Source organism: Peromyscus leucopus, chromosome 18 (genome assembly GCF_004664715.2).
Source record: "Peromyscus leucopus breed LL Stock chromosome 18, UCI_PerLeu_2.1, whole genome shotgun sequence".
NCBI classification, from domain to species: Eukaryota; Metazoa; Chordata; class Mammalia; order Rodentia; family Cricetidae; genus Peromyscus; species Peromyscus leucopus.
In genome coordinates, this window is record NC_051078.1 from 22,663,181 (window position 1) to 22,677,433 (window position 14,253).

The 14,253-nt window shown below is 37.4% G+C and overlaps 1 protein-coding gene and 1 long non-coding RNA gene across 6 annotated transcripts in view; one reads left to right on the forward strand and one right to left on the reverse strand.

Moving 5' to 3' along the window:
* Positions 1-14,253, forward strand: part of Ptprq (protein tyrosine phosphatase receptor type Q) — a 188,215-nt gene that overhangs the window by 139,233 nt on the left and 34,729 nt on the right. Inside the window, exons 33-35 of the mRNA XM_028873029.2 lie at positions 390-463; positions 7,952-8,051; positions 11,257-11,385. Of these exons, the coding sequence (XP_028728862.1) occupies positions 390-463; positions 7,952-8,051; positions 11,257-11,385 (303 nt within the window). The remainder of the gene's footprint in view (positions 1-389; positions 464-7,951; positions 8,052-11,256; positions 11,386-14,253) is intronic.
* The window catches only part of LOC119086196, a 57,939-nt gene continuing 56,706 nt past the window's right edge, over positions 13,021-14,253 (reverse strand). For 3 of the 5 annotated variants that reach the window (XR_005089431.1, XR_005089428.1, XR_005089432.1), the window contains exons 4-5: positions 13,465-13,597; positions 13,021-13,355 (exon numbers count right to left, since the gene is read on the reverse strand). This is a non-coding gene — a long non-coding RNA (uncharacterized LOC119086196). Of the gene's footprint in view, positions 13,356-13,464; positions 13,598-13,972; positions 14,082-14,253 lie in introns of all 5 variants that reach the window. The other 2 variants (XR_005089429.1, XR_005089430.1) reach the window with 1 other exon arrangement.

A 14,253-nucleotide genomic window follows, 5' to 3' on the forward strand; every position in this document is an offset into this window, starting at 1 on the left:
TCAAGAATTTCCACCAAAACTGGGAACATGGCAAGGATGACCACTCTCTCCATACCTATTCAACATAGTACTTGATGTCTTAACTAGAACAATAAGACAAGTGAAGGATATAAAGGGATACAAATAAAAAAAAGTAGCCTAATTTGCATATAATGTGATTTGATCTATGTCTGTGACCTTTAATACTCTACTAGAAACTCCTACAGCTGATAAACACCAGCAAAAACATTATCCAAGTACCTGGATATAAAAATTAGCACACAAAAATCAGTAGCCTTTCTCTACAGAAATGACAAACAGGCTCATAAAGGAACCAGGAAATAATACCATTCATTATTGCCTAAAAAGTATCTTAGAATGAATCTCTCTCTCTCTTTTTTTTTTTATAGGTTTAAATTTAGAGCCACAAATGTCATGGGTCAATTTACTGACTCTGATTACTCTGACCCTATTAAAACTTTAGGTAAGATTTTTTAGTTTAATTTTTCTTTTTCTCGTGTATGTGTGTAGCATCTCTGTATGTATGTGTATATGGATGTCTGCTTGTGTGTGAGTGCATATGTATATGCAGGTGAGCATGCATTTGTGTCCATGTGCATATGGAGGCTGAAAGGTGATATCGTGTTTCTATCCATCACTGTCTATTCTATTTATTGTGAAAGGGCCTCTTGTTGAATTCAGAGTCTTCAGATTCTGCCTGTTGTATCCATCCAGTTACCTCCAGGGATCTTGTGTTGGGATTACAGGTCACCACCATGCCTGCTTAAGCTTCTAACATGAACTATGGGGATCAAAAATCTGGTTCTCATGCATGCAAGTCACACACTTTATCCACCAAGCTGTCCCTCCAGGCTTTATCTATGATCTTAATGTGTTTATATGATGACAGCAGTTATTAAATGTTTGGGAAATACACTAATCTATGGCTGTAGTCTTTGGTACAAATATATTTTAAAGATAATTAACATTTTTAAAGAAAATGATATTTACAACATTCTTCTAAAGATAGATGCTTTGACTATTCACAACTGGCTACAAATTTTGTTAAAGTGTTCATTCCTTGATGATAATCTAAACAAAAAGGTATTTGGTTCTTTAAATATATAGTCTCATACTTTAAAGGTTTTCATAAAGAGAAATCATATGATAATATTTTCCTTTGAAAATTTCTCAAAACTACAAGCCTTCCTTTTCTTTCATGCTACTTTCCTTAGTTTCTTCAATCACATCCTCACAAATTGGACCTAACTAACACAGTTCAGTCACATGAACCCATCTCATCTGCACCATTATGATAATTTTTATCCTAACTTAGATATTCTGAATGAAGCATACCTCCTAGACTCGTTTCATGTATTAGCTGTCAAATTCTTCAAAATTATATTTTAATTTGGATCAGTGTTTCTGGATCGGTGTGATTTTATGTCTCAAGGGTGAATTAATGATGTTTGGAACACCTTTGAGTTGAAATAAGGAAGTTGAAATGGTGGTGGGCGGCGGCACTGTTCCTGCTCATGAATCCGCCACGCTTGCTTCTCATGGCATCTGAATTTCCACATCGCACAAAGCAGCCCACAACGTCAGTTGTGCCAGGAATGAGGAGCGCCGGTTGAAGGGGTGCTCTTCACTCCAATTCACACATGAGGAAACCAGCGATCACATCGTTAGATTCATTAAGTGCTTGGCCAGCATTTCAGCATTTTACCTCAGGATTCCACTGCTACCATGCTACAAGTCAAGGCGTAGGGACCTGGATTTAAATCTTAGCTCCGTGATTTGAAATAATAATATAATCCCCCTAAGTATGTCGTCTTGTTCAAAATCTGAGAACATATTAAGTTCTTAAGTAAAATAATGTATAAATATTAAAAATTGTAGTTCTTAAATTGTTCAATGCTTAATGGCTTCTAAAAGTTTAGGTTTTTTTTAAAATGTGTGTGAATATTTTGTCTGCATGTATGCATGTGCCCCACATGCATGCCTGGTGCCCAGGGAGGTCAGAAGAGGGTATCAAACTTCATGGAATTGGAGTTGCAGATGCTTGTGAAGTATTACGTGGGTGCTGGGAACCAAACCAGGGTTCACTACAATGAAAAGTGCTTTTGACCACTAGTTATCTCTCTAGGCCCTAGTAGCTTCTCTTGATGGGTCCTAATCAAAGATTTTAAAGGGATTTTTACTTCATTAACTACCTAGAATTTCCCTGAAAGGAATCACTAATTTTTAAATAATTGTACCATGGCTTCAAAACTTATAAGCTACTTTACAAAATACTCAGGTGGGGATATCTCTGGAATATTGATTGAAAATGTATGACGTTTATGCATGGTGCTGATCTTGGTGGTCTATCAGTACATCATGAGCTACATACAGTACAGTTCAGTGAGAACTGTAGGTGCATAACAGTAGATTGTTCCACTGCTCTGAGTCTGGCTCAGATGTGCAAGTGTAAACTGGCTAAAGAGTCAGCCTCTATCACTTCTACGTAAAAAAATAAACGCATCCTGAAGAGTTAAATCAAGTGATACGCTGCCTATAGGCTTGTTTGAGTAACAAATCTCTCCTGTTAAAGTGTTTGGCTACAACATTATTGTCTTGGTTAATTGTACCCAGTAGGTGTAATAATGAGAAAGCAGGCTGATTGGACTTGTGGTTTTGAAATGGTGTGGAACATCTCCTCATTTGATAGCTGATCTTATCATGCCCTGATATTACTACAGCACATTGTGTGCACTGTGGTCAGCAAACCAATCAGAGTTTGGCAGCAACTCCTGCAGCTAAATAATGATTGTTCTGGTGCATTTACTGATGGAAGATAGAAGGCAGACAAGATGCAGAACTCTAGTACCTTCTCTGTAGAGAAGAGATGGGGGAGCTAGGTTTGCTGTCTGGGTGTCACGTGCTTGTTACTAAATGGGCGGTCTTGTGTAGACGATCAGTGGAAGCCAGGCTCAGTCATTTGTGTGGGAGAGAAAAGACGTTAGGGTGATATGGAGGAGAGCTGCCTTAGAAAGGGGGATAGTCAAAAATCAGGAACCATGCAGTCTGAGGACATGGTTACTCACACTTTTCCAAAAGGCATAATATAGAACACAGTCTTAAGCCACTTGTCAACGATGGCTTCCTCTTCATTCTCTGTACTTGCAACCAAGGGAAGGGGCTAAACAAACACACACTTCAGAAACACATACTGACTGTGTTTGGAAACATAACAGCTACCACCAAAGCATCCAGACACTAATTCCCACACACCCTATAAATGGAGGGGGCTTTTAGCATGTGACTGATGTGGAATGAAGGAGGAAGCTCAGGTTCTCAGAGAGGCCACAAAAGAAAGGACCAGTGGGACACAGACGAGACATAGCCAACTGAGTGCCAATGGGCTGGTAGTGACCATGAAGGGTCCCATATATGTATTATCCAATTCCTCAAAGTTCAGTGTAATCTTCATATTTCAGTGATGTAAGGAAAGCCTTTTGGACTCTCTCTTAGACTGACCTTTCAGGGACTCCCTCCTGATAGATAGTGGTTTTGTAATTGGCTTTTGCCCTGTAATGTTTAAATGGCTTCTAAAATAGTGACAGATGAGAGGGGAGGACATTAACAGAGGCCATGAAATAGAAAAAGCACTCCTGGCAGAAGAGCGCTGCCCAGAAGATAAAGTAGAAGAGCTCAAGAAGGAAATAATATTGATTGTTTCGGTAATGAGAAAAGGCCTGCAGATGGAATGGGTCACTGTGCACCTGCGGGCAAGCAAAGAGACATGTATTTGCAAGAATACCTCTGTGTAACCAGATGATGGCAAAGGAAGCCTGAGTCATTTTCTGTCGCAGTTATGCCGTGTGTCATCATTTACATCATTTACAGATGGCATCATTTACAGCCAACTAGTGGAACCCAGGGCTTCTGACAAGCCCGTTAAGACATATTCGTGAATGTAATCCCAGACTTTAGTGGAGGGAGTATAGGTCCCATTAGGGTTATCCAATCACAGGCAGATAAGCCTTCCTTTAGTAATATCTGCATCCCATTGGCAACAAGCACTGAACTGAGTAGCCTATCAATTAAAATTTCATTACTTGAGAGATTTACCAAGGCTGTGTTTCCGGAGATCATGCTGTAGGAATTGTCTCTCTCATAGGTGTTAGCATACAGGATTGAAAATAGCACCCCGCCCCCCAAATCATCACATACTAACTAACTAAAAGGGTTAAAACTGAGTGAAAATCTTGCATTGAGCGTAATCTTTGTGGCATAGTAGTAAGTGGAAAATGACATACACATTACTTTAATTATACTTAATTGATTTTGCTTTTACTTTAGATTGAACATTTAGCGTCCTCATTTTCATCACTTGCATGAACTCTCTCTCTCTCCAGCTTTTTAAATCTTCCCAAGGCATGTGAGTTCGTGGAGACCCCATGTAGGCAATGTGCTGTTTGTAAGATTTCATAGGAGAAGTTTTCTGGGACTTGAAAACCAGACATCCCTTTCAGGACCTTGCAGGGTCCTTGTGAAAGCAGAGCAAGATGAGGTTGTAAAGCCCATGACAAAGGGACTCTGATGGCATTCTGTCATATTACATTTCTTATTTAAAATTGTGCAAAAAATTTGTCCCAATGTATTCAAGCTGAGGAAGAAGCGGTAAAGAGAAGAAGGGAGATCAGACACACACACACACACACACACACACACACACACACACACAGAGAGAGAGAGAGAGAGAGAGAGAGAGAGAGAGAGAGAGAGAGAGAGAGAGAGTTACTACATCATCTGCAGCAGTGATCACATCTTCCAAGGTAGTAGAGAAGCAGGTGTATTTAATATGCTTTTAGTATGATGAGTTGAATTTAGATTCCTCAAGACAGCTATGCAAATGTTTAAAGTATTTAACTTCTGAAATCCTATTTCTACAATGGCAATACTAATACCTACTTTGTAAGTCAGCTGAGAGATTTGTTCAGATTAGGGAATGAATGCATGACTATGAAATGATTACTAACAAAGACACCCGACACTGTTGCATAATTTCAAAGCTGGGAAGTAGCTTTAGAAATAAAACCGTCTGTCCACTCTTAACTCTGTACCATGCATTCCTACAGATAATAGTAACCCATAAGCAAGAATCCTGAAGCACTGTATTGTATAACCCAGCAAAGGAGAGTTGACACATCAGTTTTCAGATCCAGGCAGTTTGATTGGTCAGTGTTGTGCTACTAACTACTGCAAGACACTGTGGGGATGGGGATGGGGAACAAAACAAACAAAAAATTAAAACAAACAGACAGCACCATGTTCTGAAGCTGCTTCCAGTTTCACCGTGGATGGATGCCTCTGCTTGCTGTACTATGACACTTTTTCATCACAGCATCTTAAATTATTTCTAGCTGTTCTCATGTCTTACCATCTTGTCTTGTCTTTTAAGGTTACCATTTCATATATAAGCACGTTCTGGATGTGTGTTTTGTTTTCTTGGTTTGTGAACAAAGATTTAATGATAGCTTTTAATATTTTTTGTAACCAATGAATAAATGACTTTTTCTCACATTCTGGTGAGCATTGTTCATCTCCTTTTAAAATTTTGTCAGTTTGACTGGAGGATGTCCTTGTCGAACATTTTAGGGTATACTTATTTTCAAAGGAATTGGTTGACCCTTAGAACAGTACCTATTTTGAGCTTTACAATGATGCCATGGTGTATGCACATAATGTAGAATTCTGAATCATGCTAATTATATGAACTCATTACCTGAAATCCTTATCAGGCTTCCCTTCTGTAGAACTATATTTCTAAAATATTGACGTTAATGTTGGCAAGATAGGTCAGAGTGTAATAGCTTACTGTGCCAGCCTGACTACCTGAGAGTGATACACAAGCCAAAGTAGGGTGAGTTCCCAGAAATTGTTCTCCTAATTCTCCTGGCTGGCCTTGGCATGCTCATATCTAAATACACACACACATACATACACACACACTCACACACAAATACTTTAAAAAATATGAAGTCATAAAATTAACTTTAGTTAATTCTTCATGTTGTTTTTTAATATCCCAAAAGACTAGTAATTTAATAAAAGGACAGTCTCCCCATATATTAACTCCAAGAGCATATACAGAGAATGAAGAAACTATAATGAGGAGGCCAATATTGTAGTATGAGATTAATACCTCTCATTTAACTCAAAGTTCTCATTAGATCCCTCTGCTAAATTTAAGTAATCATAATTCCAGTCAGAAAATAATAGTTATGAAAAATCTGTGCTTTTTATTATAAATTGCTAAATTACAGTGCTAGAATATATTATTCAAACAAAATAATTTAATTAACAGAGGCTAAGTCTAGTGAGGAAATGACTTGTGAATATTATGAGGAAAGTCACGTAAAAAAAAAAAATCCTGCTTTGTATGACAGGATTTGGAGAAATGATCTCATTCGTGCATAGCAGTGAATCAGAAAGTGTGTCCGACAATCCTGGTACATTGTGTCCCCTCCTGAGGGCACTTTTGTGATACATGTGCTCAGAGGATTACATGCTGCTTATTAATATATTGTGTGTCATTTCCTCACTTGGGCCAGTGCTTTGAAATGGAAATCTAGTCTGAAATTTCATTTTGTGGTCTCTGAAAACCGAGTCTTAAGGCTCTGCATCCCATCACCTGATCAACAAGGCTCCTTATTCATCTTCAGGTTTCCTTTGGCAAGAATATCTGATTAGATGTAGCATGTTAAAAATTCATGAAACAAAGCACTGGGATTTTAGTAAGTAAGAAGGTGTAGCTAATATCATAGGAAATACTTGGTCTTATAGCATCCTTTAAATGGAGCTGGATATACTAGGGGACCATGAAACCCTGATGTTTAAAACTCAGTTTTCTTTCAACTCTACCATTCAGATCAATAGCTACAGGAACTTTGGGTAGCATTTTATAATCACCGATCTAGAGAAAAAAAGATAAAACATGAATCTTTGCTTATTTACAGACCTTGAACTTATTTTCTCATTGAACTGAAACATTTTTATAGTAAAATTATGAGTCACATCAATTAAAATTTCTCCAAATACAGTGTATGAGTGTAAAGACTCTTCCACAGGAGTTAGAGACACGTATGTATTTATTCTATAACAAGTCATTGAGATATGATTGAGCAATCCCCTTCAAGAAATGAGATGACCAGGGGCTGTGGAGAAGGTTAAATGGTTTTAAAAAAGCTTGCTATATTGTAGAGGAGAAGAGTTTGGTACCCAGCACACCTACAACAGGCTGCTTAGGATGCATGTAATTCCATCCCAATGATACTTGGAACTTATTTTATTCTTTATTCTCTCACATTAAAATGATCACATTTCTAACAGACTGTGTTTTCATTTAGTAAGAAGCACATGTGTGACTATATGTATATATAGTCACATATGTATCATATATATGATATTAAAGATTTATATTAAAGTACCAAATGGGCAGTAAACTACCAAAGAAAGAGAGTAAAATGTGACATTAAAGTTTCTTTTTAACCGGGACAATTAGAGTAATGGAATTTTCTTCAACTGAGAATAGAATTCAGTTAAAAAGAAAAAAATATCACATTTTGGACATACTATCTATGAAATTATAGTCATAAGTCCCAATAAAAATATCTGGTAGGTAAATAGAAGGCCAGAGTTTATTAGTAAAAATATTAAGCAATTGTCATATAGATGGAATTATAAAACCATGAGGCTGCGTAAGCTCACAGAGGAATAAAGTTTGTAAAGGTAAGGAAAAAATTTAAGGACTGAACCTCCAAATTAAAAGGAAGTAGAGGAAGGGGAGAAGGAGGAAGAAGAGAGGAAGAAGCAGCAAATTAAATTTGCTTTGCTGGTATTCATAAGTAATATGCCAAGAAATAGTCTATGTGGTCATGATAGAACTCCAGGGTAGCATTAATGATCATGTTTCTGTCTTTCTTAGGTGAAGGGCTTTCAGAAAGAACTGTAGAGATCATCCTGTCAGTCACTTTGTGTATCCTTTCAATAATCCTCCTTGGAACAGCTATTTTTGCCTTTGCAAGGTAAGATGTGTCCCAGAATGCTCTCTGGGCATTATATCTATCATAGTTCAGTCAAGAAACAATAACCACAGCAGTTAAGCAAATGGGAAACACTTATGCTTAATTTTTCTTAAATTTATAAAGTACCCAACCTGCCTGGATATATATTATGATGTTTTGAAGTATATAAAACAATATGAATTGAACAAATCTAGCCTTAAAGAAGTAAATTCTGCTATTTTGATAGAAAATGTTTGATGTAAATACTAGAGAGAAGAGGAGGAAAGAGAACTAAAAGGGACCCAGAGCTGAGAGTGCAGCTGAGTAACTAGTCTTATTAGACTAGGGAGAGAGATGGATAAGGAAACTAAGAGTCAAGAAAGTCTTCTCCCAAAGTTGTCATGGGATGGTCATTACAAGCACGTATAATCTTTCAGGGGCAAAGAAGAATGACAGAGGGAAGGCAACTGTTTGCAGAGGTCATCCATCCATATTGGATGATGGGAAAGTTAGAATTGGTTGTCAATGTATCTCATTCATACAAAAGGGTTTGGCCAGACTGGAGCTTTGTGGAATCATTGGCTAATGACTTGGGCAGAGGAGCACTGATAACTCCTCAGGTGGGCCGCTGGACCCCCACATGGAACATTAAAATTCCAGTACCAGTCGGATATATGATGCATGACTTTAATCTGAGCACTTGGGAGGCAGAGGCGAGTGGATCTCTGTTTGTTCCAGGCCATGTAGTGAATTCCAGGTCAGCCAGGGCTGAAACATGAGACCCTTTCTCAAAAATAAAATAAAGTAAAATAAAATGAAATAAAGTATTCAGTACCAGAGCCAGAAAGACAGCAACTCCCTGGCCCCTTTGCCTGGTCTGACAGGTGACAGAGGAGAAATGAAATCAAGGCCCACTTAATTATCACAGAAGACAAATGAAGGTCAATGTAGGTAGAGTTTTCCATCTAGACCACCAATCAGCTCTGTCCCACCAGCTGTTCACCAAATAAACACATAGAGATTTATTATTATAATTGCTTGGCTGATAGCTTAGGCTTGTGTCCAGCCAGCTGCTATAACTTAAATTAATCCATTTTTATTAATCTATATGCTGCCCCAAGGCTCATTTACCTCATATATGAACTTCCCATGTTATTTCTTACACCTCTGGCTCAAAACTCCCCCGACTCTGCCCTCCTTCTTCCTAGTGTTCTCTCTGCCCTGAAAATCCTGCCTAGCCATCAGCCAATCAGCTTTTTATTAACAATGAGAGCAACACATCTTCATAGTGTATGGAAGGATTATTTCACAGAAGAGACAACTTTAAAGACATCACTTCCTAGTGGGTTTTTCACATGATCGTTCCTCCTCTTAATCATCATACATGTACTTGTTTTTCAAGTCTCTCTTCCCATTCTCAGTCTCAGCCCTCTCATTCTCTTATACAACCTCAGGGGAAATCTCTCTCTCCAATCCCCTAATATGGAGGTTTATCAGAGAAATCACTAAAATAATTTTTTTATTTATGAAAATAACTAGCCTACTAGTTTTTTGAAAAGCTCTATGGGCTAAATTTTTAACCAAAACTTGCCTGGGTAGTTTGGATTCCACCTGCCATCTTTTTCATTTTGAGTCTCTCAAGTCAGCTTTTTAATGTATGATTTGGAAGTGTCTATTAAAAGACGACTTACCTGTTAGCTTACAGACTGTTAGCAGATTCTGATAACAAGGGAAAGTCATTATTCTGGTCAACTAGAAAAAATTTACATTTTAGTAAGAGTTTTGGCACATTATCAGAATGCCTTGACATGAAAGAAGACTCTCAGACCACAAGAAAATGCGGAAAGAAGACTGTGCAACTTATAGGCCTTGCCAATAAGAAGTTTTCATCTTCAGTGTTCAAATGATTTGTTGGCACCAAAATTACATTTGACCTTCTATTTTTTTTTTTACAAGATGAACCTTTGAATGGTAAGAAGGGTTCTCCTATTCAATATAGCTTCCCAGGATCTTCTTTGGGCAAAGGGAATGTGTTTTTGGGTGAATATCAAGAGTTAGGATTTCTGAAAACTCCCTTTTAGTTCAGTTCATCTGAAATGTTCTCTCTCCCACCTCTGGCTCCAGAGCACCTAAGTCAAACTGAACTTCTCTATGTCCTCTGAATACTAATAATTGTAATCACTCAAAATACTTTATCAAGTCAAGTATGGTCTCATGAGTTTAGTTTCAATATTTTTCTTTGATTTTTATACATTTTGAATATACTGCTCAAATATATAATGTCTTTGAGGATGGGGCTACATTTTATGTTTGTTTTTGTTGTTGTTTTTTGTTTTTTTCGAGACAGGATTTCTCTTGGTACCTGTCTTGGATCTCCCGCTATAGACCAGGCTGGCCTTGAACTCAGAGAGATCTGCCTGGCTCTGCTCTTGAGTGCTGGGATTAAAGGCGTGTGCCACCACTGCCCGGCCATTTTATGTTCTTGATATTATCCTATATACCCTAGTATTTGTCATAAACAACACATGTGAAATATTAATGACTGACACAGATGTAAAATAGTGTCTTGTTATATATCATACCATACCTTAAACAAATGAGTAGATAAAGGCCTGAAATTAAAAAGACAGGGCTGGTGGGAGCTCATTCCTTTAGTCCCAGCACTCTTTAGGCAGAGACAGGAAGATTTCTATGAGTTCAAGGCCAGCCGGGTTTAAATAGTTTCAAACTAGTCAGAACTATAAAATAACATAAAAGTCTGTCTGAAAAAAAAACAAAAACAAAAACCAAACAAACAAAAAGCCCAATGATTTGGTTAGGTTTTCTAGGTCATATTACCCAATTTTTAACCTAAACCTGAGTTTTCTGATTATAAAACAGAGATAATATTTTATACCTCATATATCCATGAAAATTAAATGAGACAATTTAAAAGCCAATTTATATATTTGATACATGTAAAATGTTCCATTATAAGAAACAATGACTCACTGATTTTTAACACCGATATTTAGAGTCCTTAGCTATTTCCATTTCATTTTCCTTTGGTGATTAAAAAAATAATAATAAGGGAGCAAATAAAGGGAGGAGGGGTAGTTCACACGGAACAAAAAAATTATCTGTCTAAATGATTTTGCTTTCAAAAACAAAAAAAAGCAAACAAAAGAAAACCCTGCACCTAATCTGCCATGCTTTTCCATGACCGATTGCCTTGCCCTTGTTTCAGAATTAGACAGAAGCAGAAAGAAGGTGGTACGTACTCTCCTCGGGAGGCAGAGATTATTGATACTAAATTCAAGCTGGACCAGCTCATCACGGTGGCAGACTTGGAACTGAAGGACGAGAGATTAACGCGGTGAGCACACTCCTCTGGGCAAGCAGAGGTACAGAGGGCCCGGAGCCATGACCCTCCTCTGACCTATGCTTGTTGGAAGTGTTTGTGGGGCTCCAGTTTACACGGGTCACAGAGATCTTCTTTCAAAGGGTAACCTCCGTCTTCTACACACTGCTGCATGGAGACTCAGTGAATCTTCCTAATATTTTGAGTTCAGTATGAATCTCGGACTATGGTACTCAAACAAGACATTTTCCCTGAGACGAGATATTTTTATGCATTAAATCTTCAATGTTTTGTTTCATAACTCTCCTCATATAATAGATTTTCTAGAAATGTCCACAAATATTTATCTTAAGTTTAATTTAATCATGCTCATAAAAGCTTGCTGTTGTTATGCCATTTATTACCATTTATGAAAGCTCTGCTCATAGTTCCTCATTTCAGCATAAAATTATATGAAGGTCTATAGTGTATATGGCATTTATACTTCTAAACTCACTTGGAATTTAGAAACCAATGCAAAATAAAAGCACATTACCTTAGAAAGAGAAATATCAATGTGTGTACTGAATGAGTGACATCATTGTAGCAAACTATGACATTTAAAAAAATAATAAGTTTAAATCTTTTCAAAAGCATTTAAACTGTTTATAATATTAGCACAATTAAAAAATTGTCTAACAATAATCTCCCAAATACTTGATAAAAGCTGTCATGAGACTTTCTTAAATTTACACTTTCGTGAGCTCCAACAGCATGTGGTTCTTATTAAGCACATGATTATTCCAAGGCACTGGCAAAGCCCTCTCGACATTTTAAAAGTTATAATTAATTTTTACAAGGTGGCATTAAAATATTGAGCATCAAAAGTAATGTGTGGATACTACCTATCAAACTTGATCTTCATTTAATAGATCAGCTTCATAAGCATGTTGTTCTCATGTCTAGAAGATATGCTGCCTAGGGAGGTCCTCCCAAACCCTAGGAAATGAGAGTTATTTAGTGTCACTACATTCTAAGGATACTTGGTTTGTGGGGTAACCTTTTAACTTTTACATATTGATAATTATTTATATTCTATTACCATCATAGGAGGGCACTCTAAAGGCTTGTGTGTAGAATTGTATATTACCTAGTATATAGTCGGTTTGTCTTTACATAAGAAAACTATATGTAAGAGAACAATAGCTTCCCAACATAGCCTCCACAGTAAAACATATTACTGAATTCTAGAGCATCATCAGCTCCAGCTCACCTCCTAATCCTCTAGGGTCATGATCTGCAGTAGACATGTCTTCTCTTCCCTCGTGGACCAACTGAACTTCAGCACTCCTTTCTTTTTGCACTCTCTTCTCAATCCCTGGGTCTCTTCCACAGGAGCAGGCTGGCCACAGTCCTTCTGAATGTGTATAAGGGAATAACCTCAAATCTCTCAGTGACATTAATTTGAGCTGCTTGAAAAATATAGTGGAATCTTGCCATCCTGATGTAAATGACAGGAAGGTCACAACAATTCTTTATGAGCATTTTTATTTTTGTCTTGAAGCATCTTTATTGAACTTGGTATAAATCCACAGTAAGCAGATCTTGAGGAGTTCAATACAGTAAAGTGTGTGTGTGTGTGTGGCGGGGGGGGGGGGGGGGGGGGGGGGGGGGTTAACATGAGAAAAAGCATCCATTGAGGTCACTTTTCCTGACAGCGAACGTCAGTGCTGGGGTAGCTTTCCTAAATGTGGTGTTTTCAGAGCATAACCATTCTCTACTTCTTACCATTCAACACAGCTAGGAAACTGTGTGGTTTTCTTTTTGACTTTTTATTCTGGTAATGACTGTCTTGGCAGCTACAGAGAGGTTTCGAGTCATAGAAATGTAGGCCAGGTCTCTACCAATTCTTTATTAGTGGGCATTTATAATTCAAGGGCTTTGGCTCTTAATTGATTTTCCTGCTTTGTGTTATATTATCTATATATCATGATATTTGTTAAAACCTAAAAGAGCAAAAGAATATTTTAAGTATATTTTATTTCTGCATCACAGAAAATTATTATTCAAATAGTAAAGAAATTGAAACTTTAATTTCCAATTTTTTAGCTTTACCATTTGCTTGTAGAACTGCAGAATTTATGTTACAAAATCTCTATGGATTGACTGAACTTCTGCAGTTACATTCTTTCTTTTCTTCTTTTTATCCACTGCTGTGTATCCTTCACAGAGCTGGGTCCCATCCATTCTGAAACAATACAAAAAAAAAAAGACTTATATATACCAATGGCCCATAATAAATATTATCTCCTGGATTTAGTACAGAAAAGCATTAAAGTTTTCATGCTGGTAAAGTCACTGATAGGTAAGGCAAGGTTAAAAAAATAATGACTGAAAATTAGTGCATTAGGCACATTTGCATGGGAGCTGGTCATCAGTGGACTGCTGAGAACCTTTGAAGTCTGTGAGGCGCTTCACAATATAACTATGTTCTAAGTCAGAAATAAAGGTTGAATTCTGGAAATGAAGAGTCAAGGAGCTCAGGTTTTCTCCCTAGATGGCAGGGTACTTATGCCCAATGCCAACTTTCTGCAAGAAGGAAGACAAAGTCCTTGAAATCTACCAGTTCGCATGTGTTTTCTACCCAGGTCATGGGTGCACTCTCCCAAACTGTTCCAGTGTTTTCTTGTTCCAGTGAGCTTGCATCTATCCTCAGTGCTGTATCTCTTCACCTGTCCAAGAGAAAGCATTTGCCAGTAAGGACAGTATTAATTTTAAGGAGTTATATGGTTGATATAAACAAAGTCAAAATGCTTAGTAGCGCATCATGCTGAAGACTTGAGGGTTTATATTATGAAATTATTTAGCATGTATGCATTCTACCATGTGCTTATATTTTAAAAC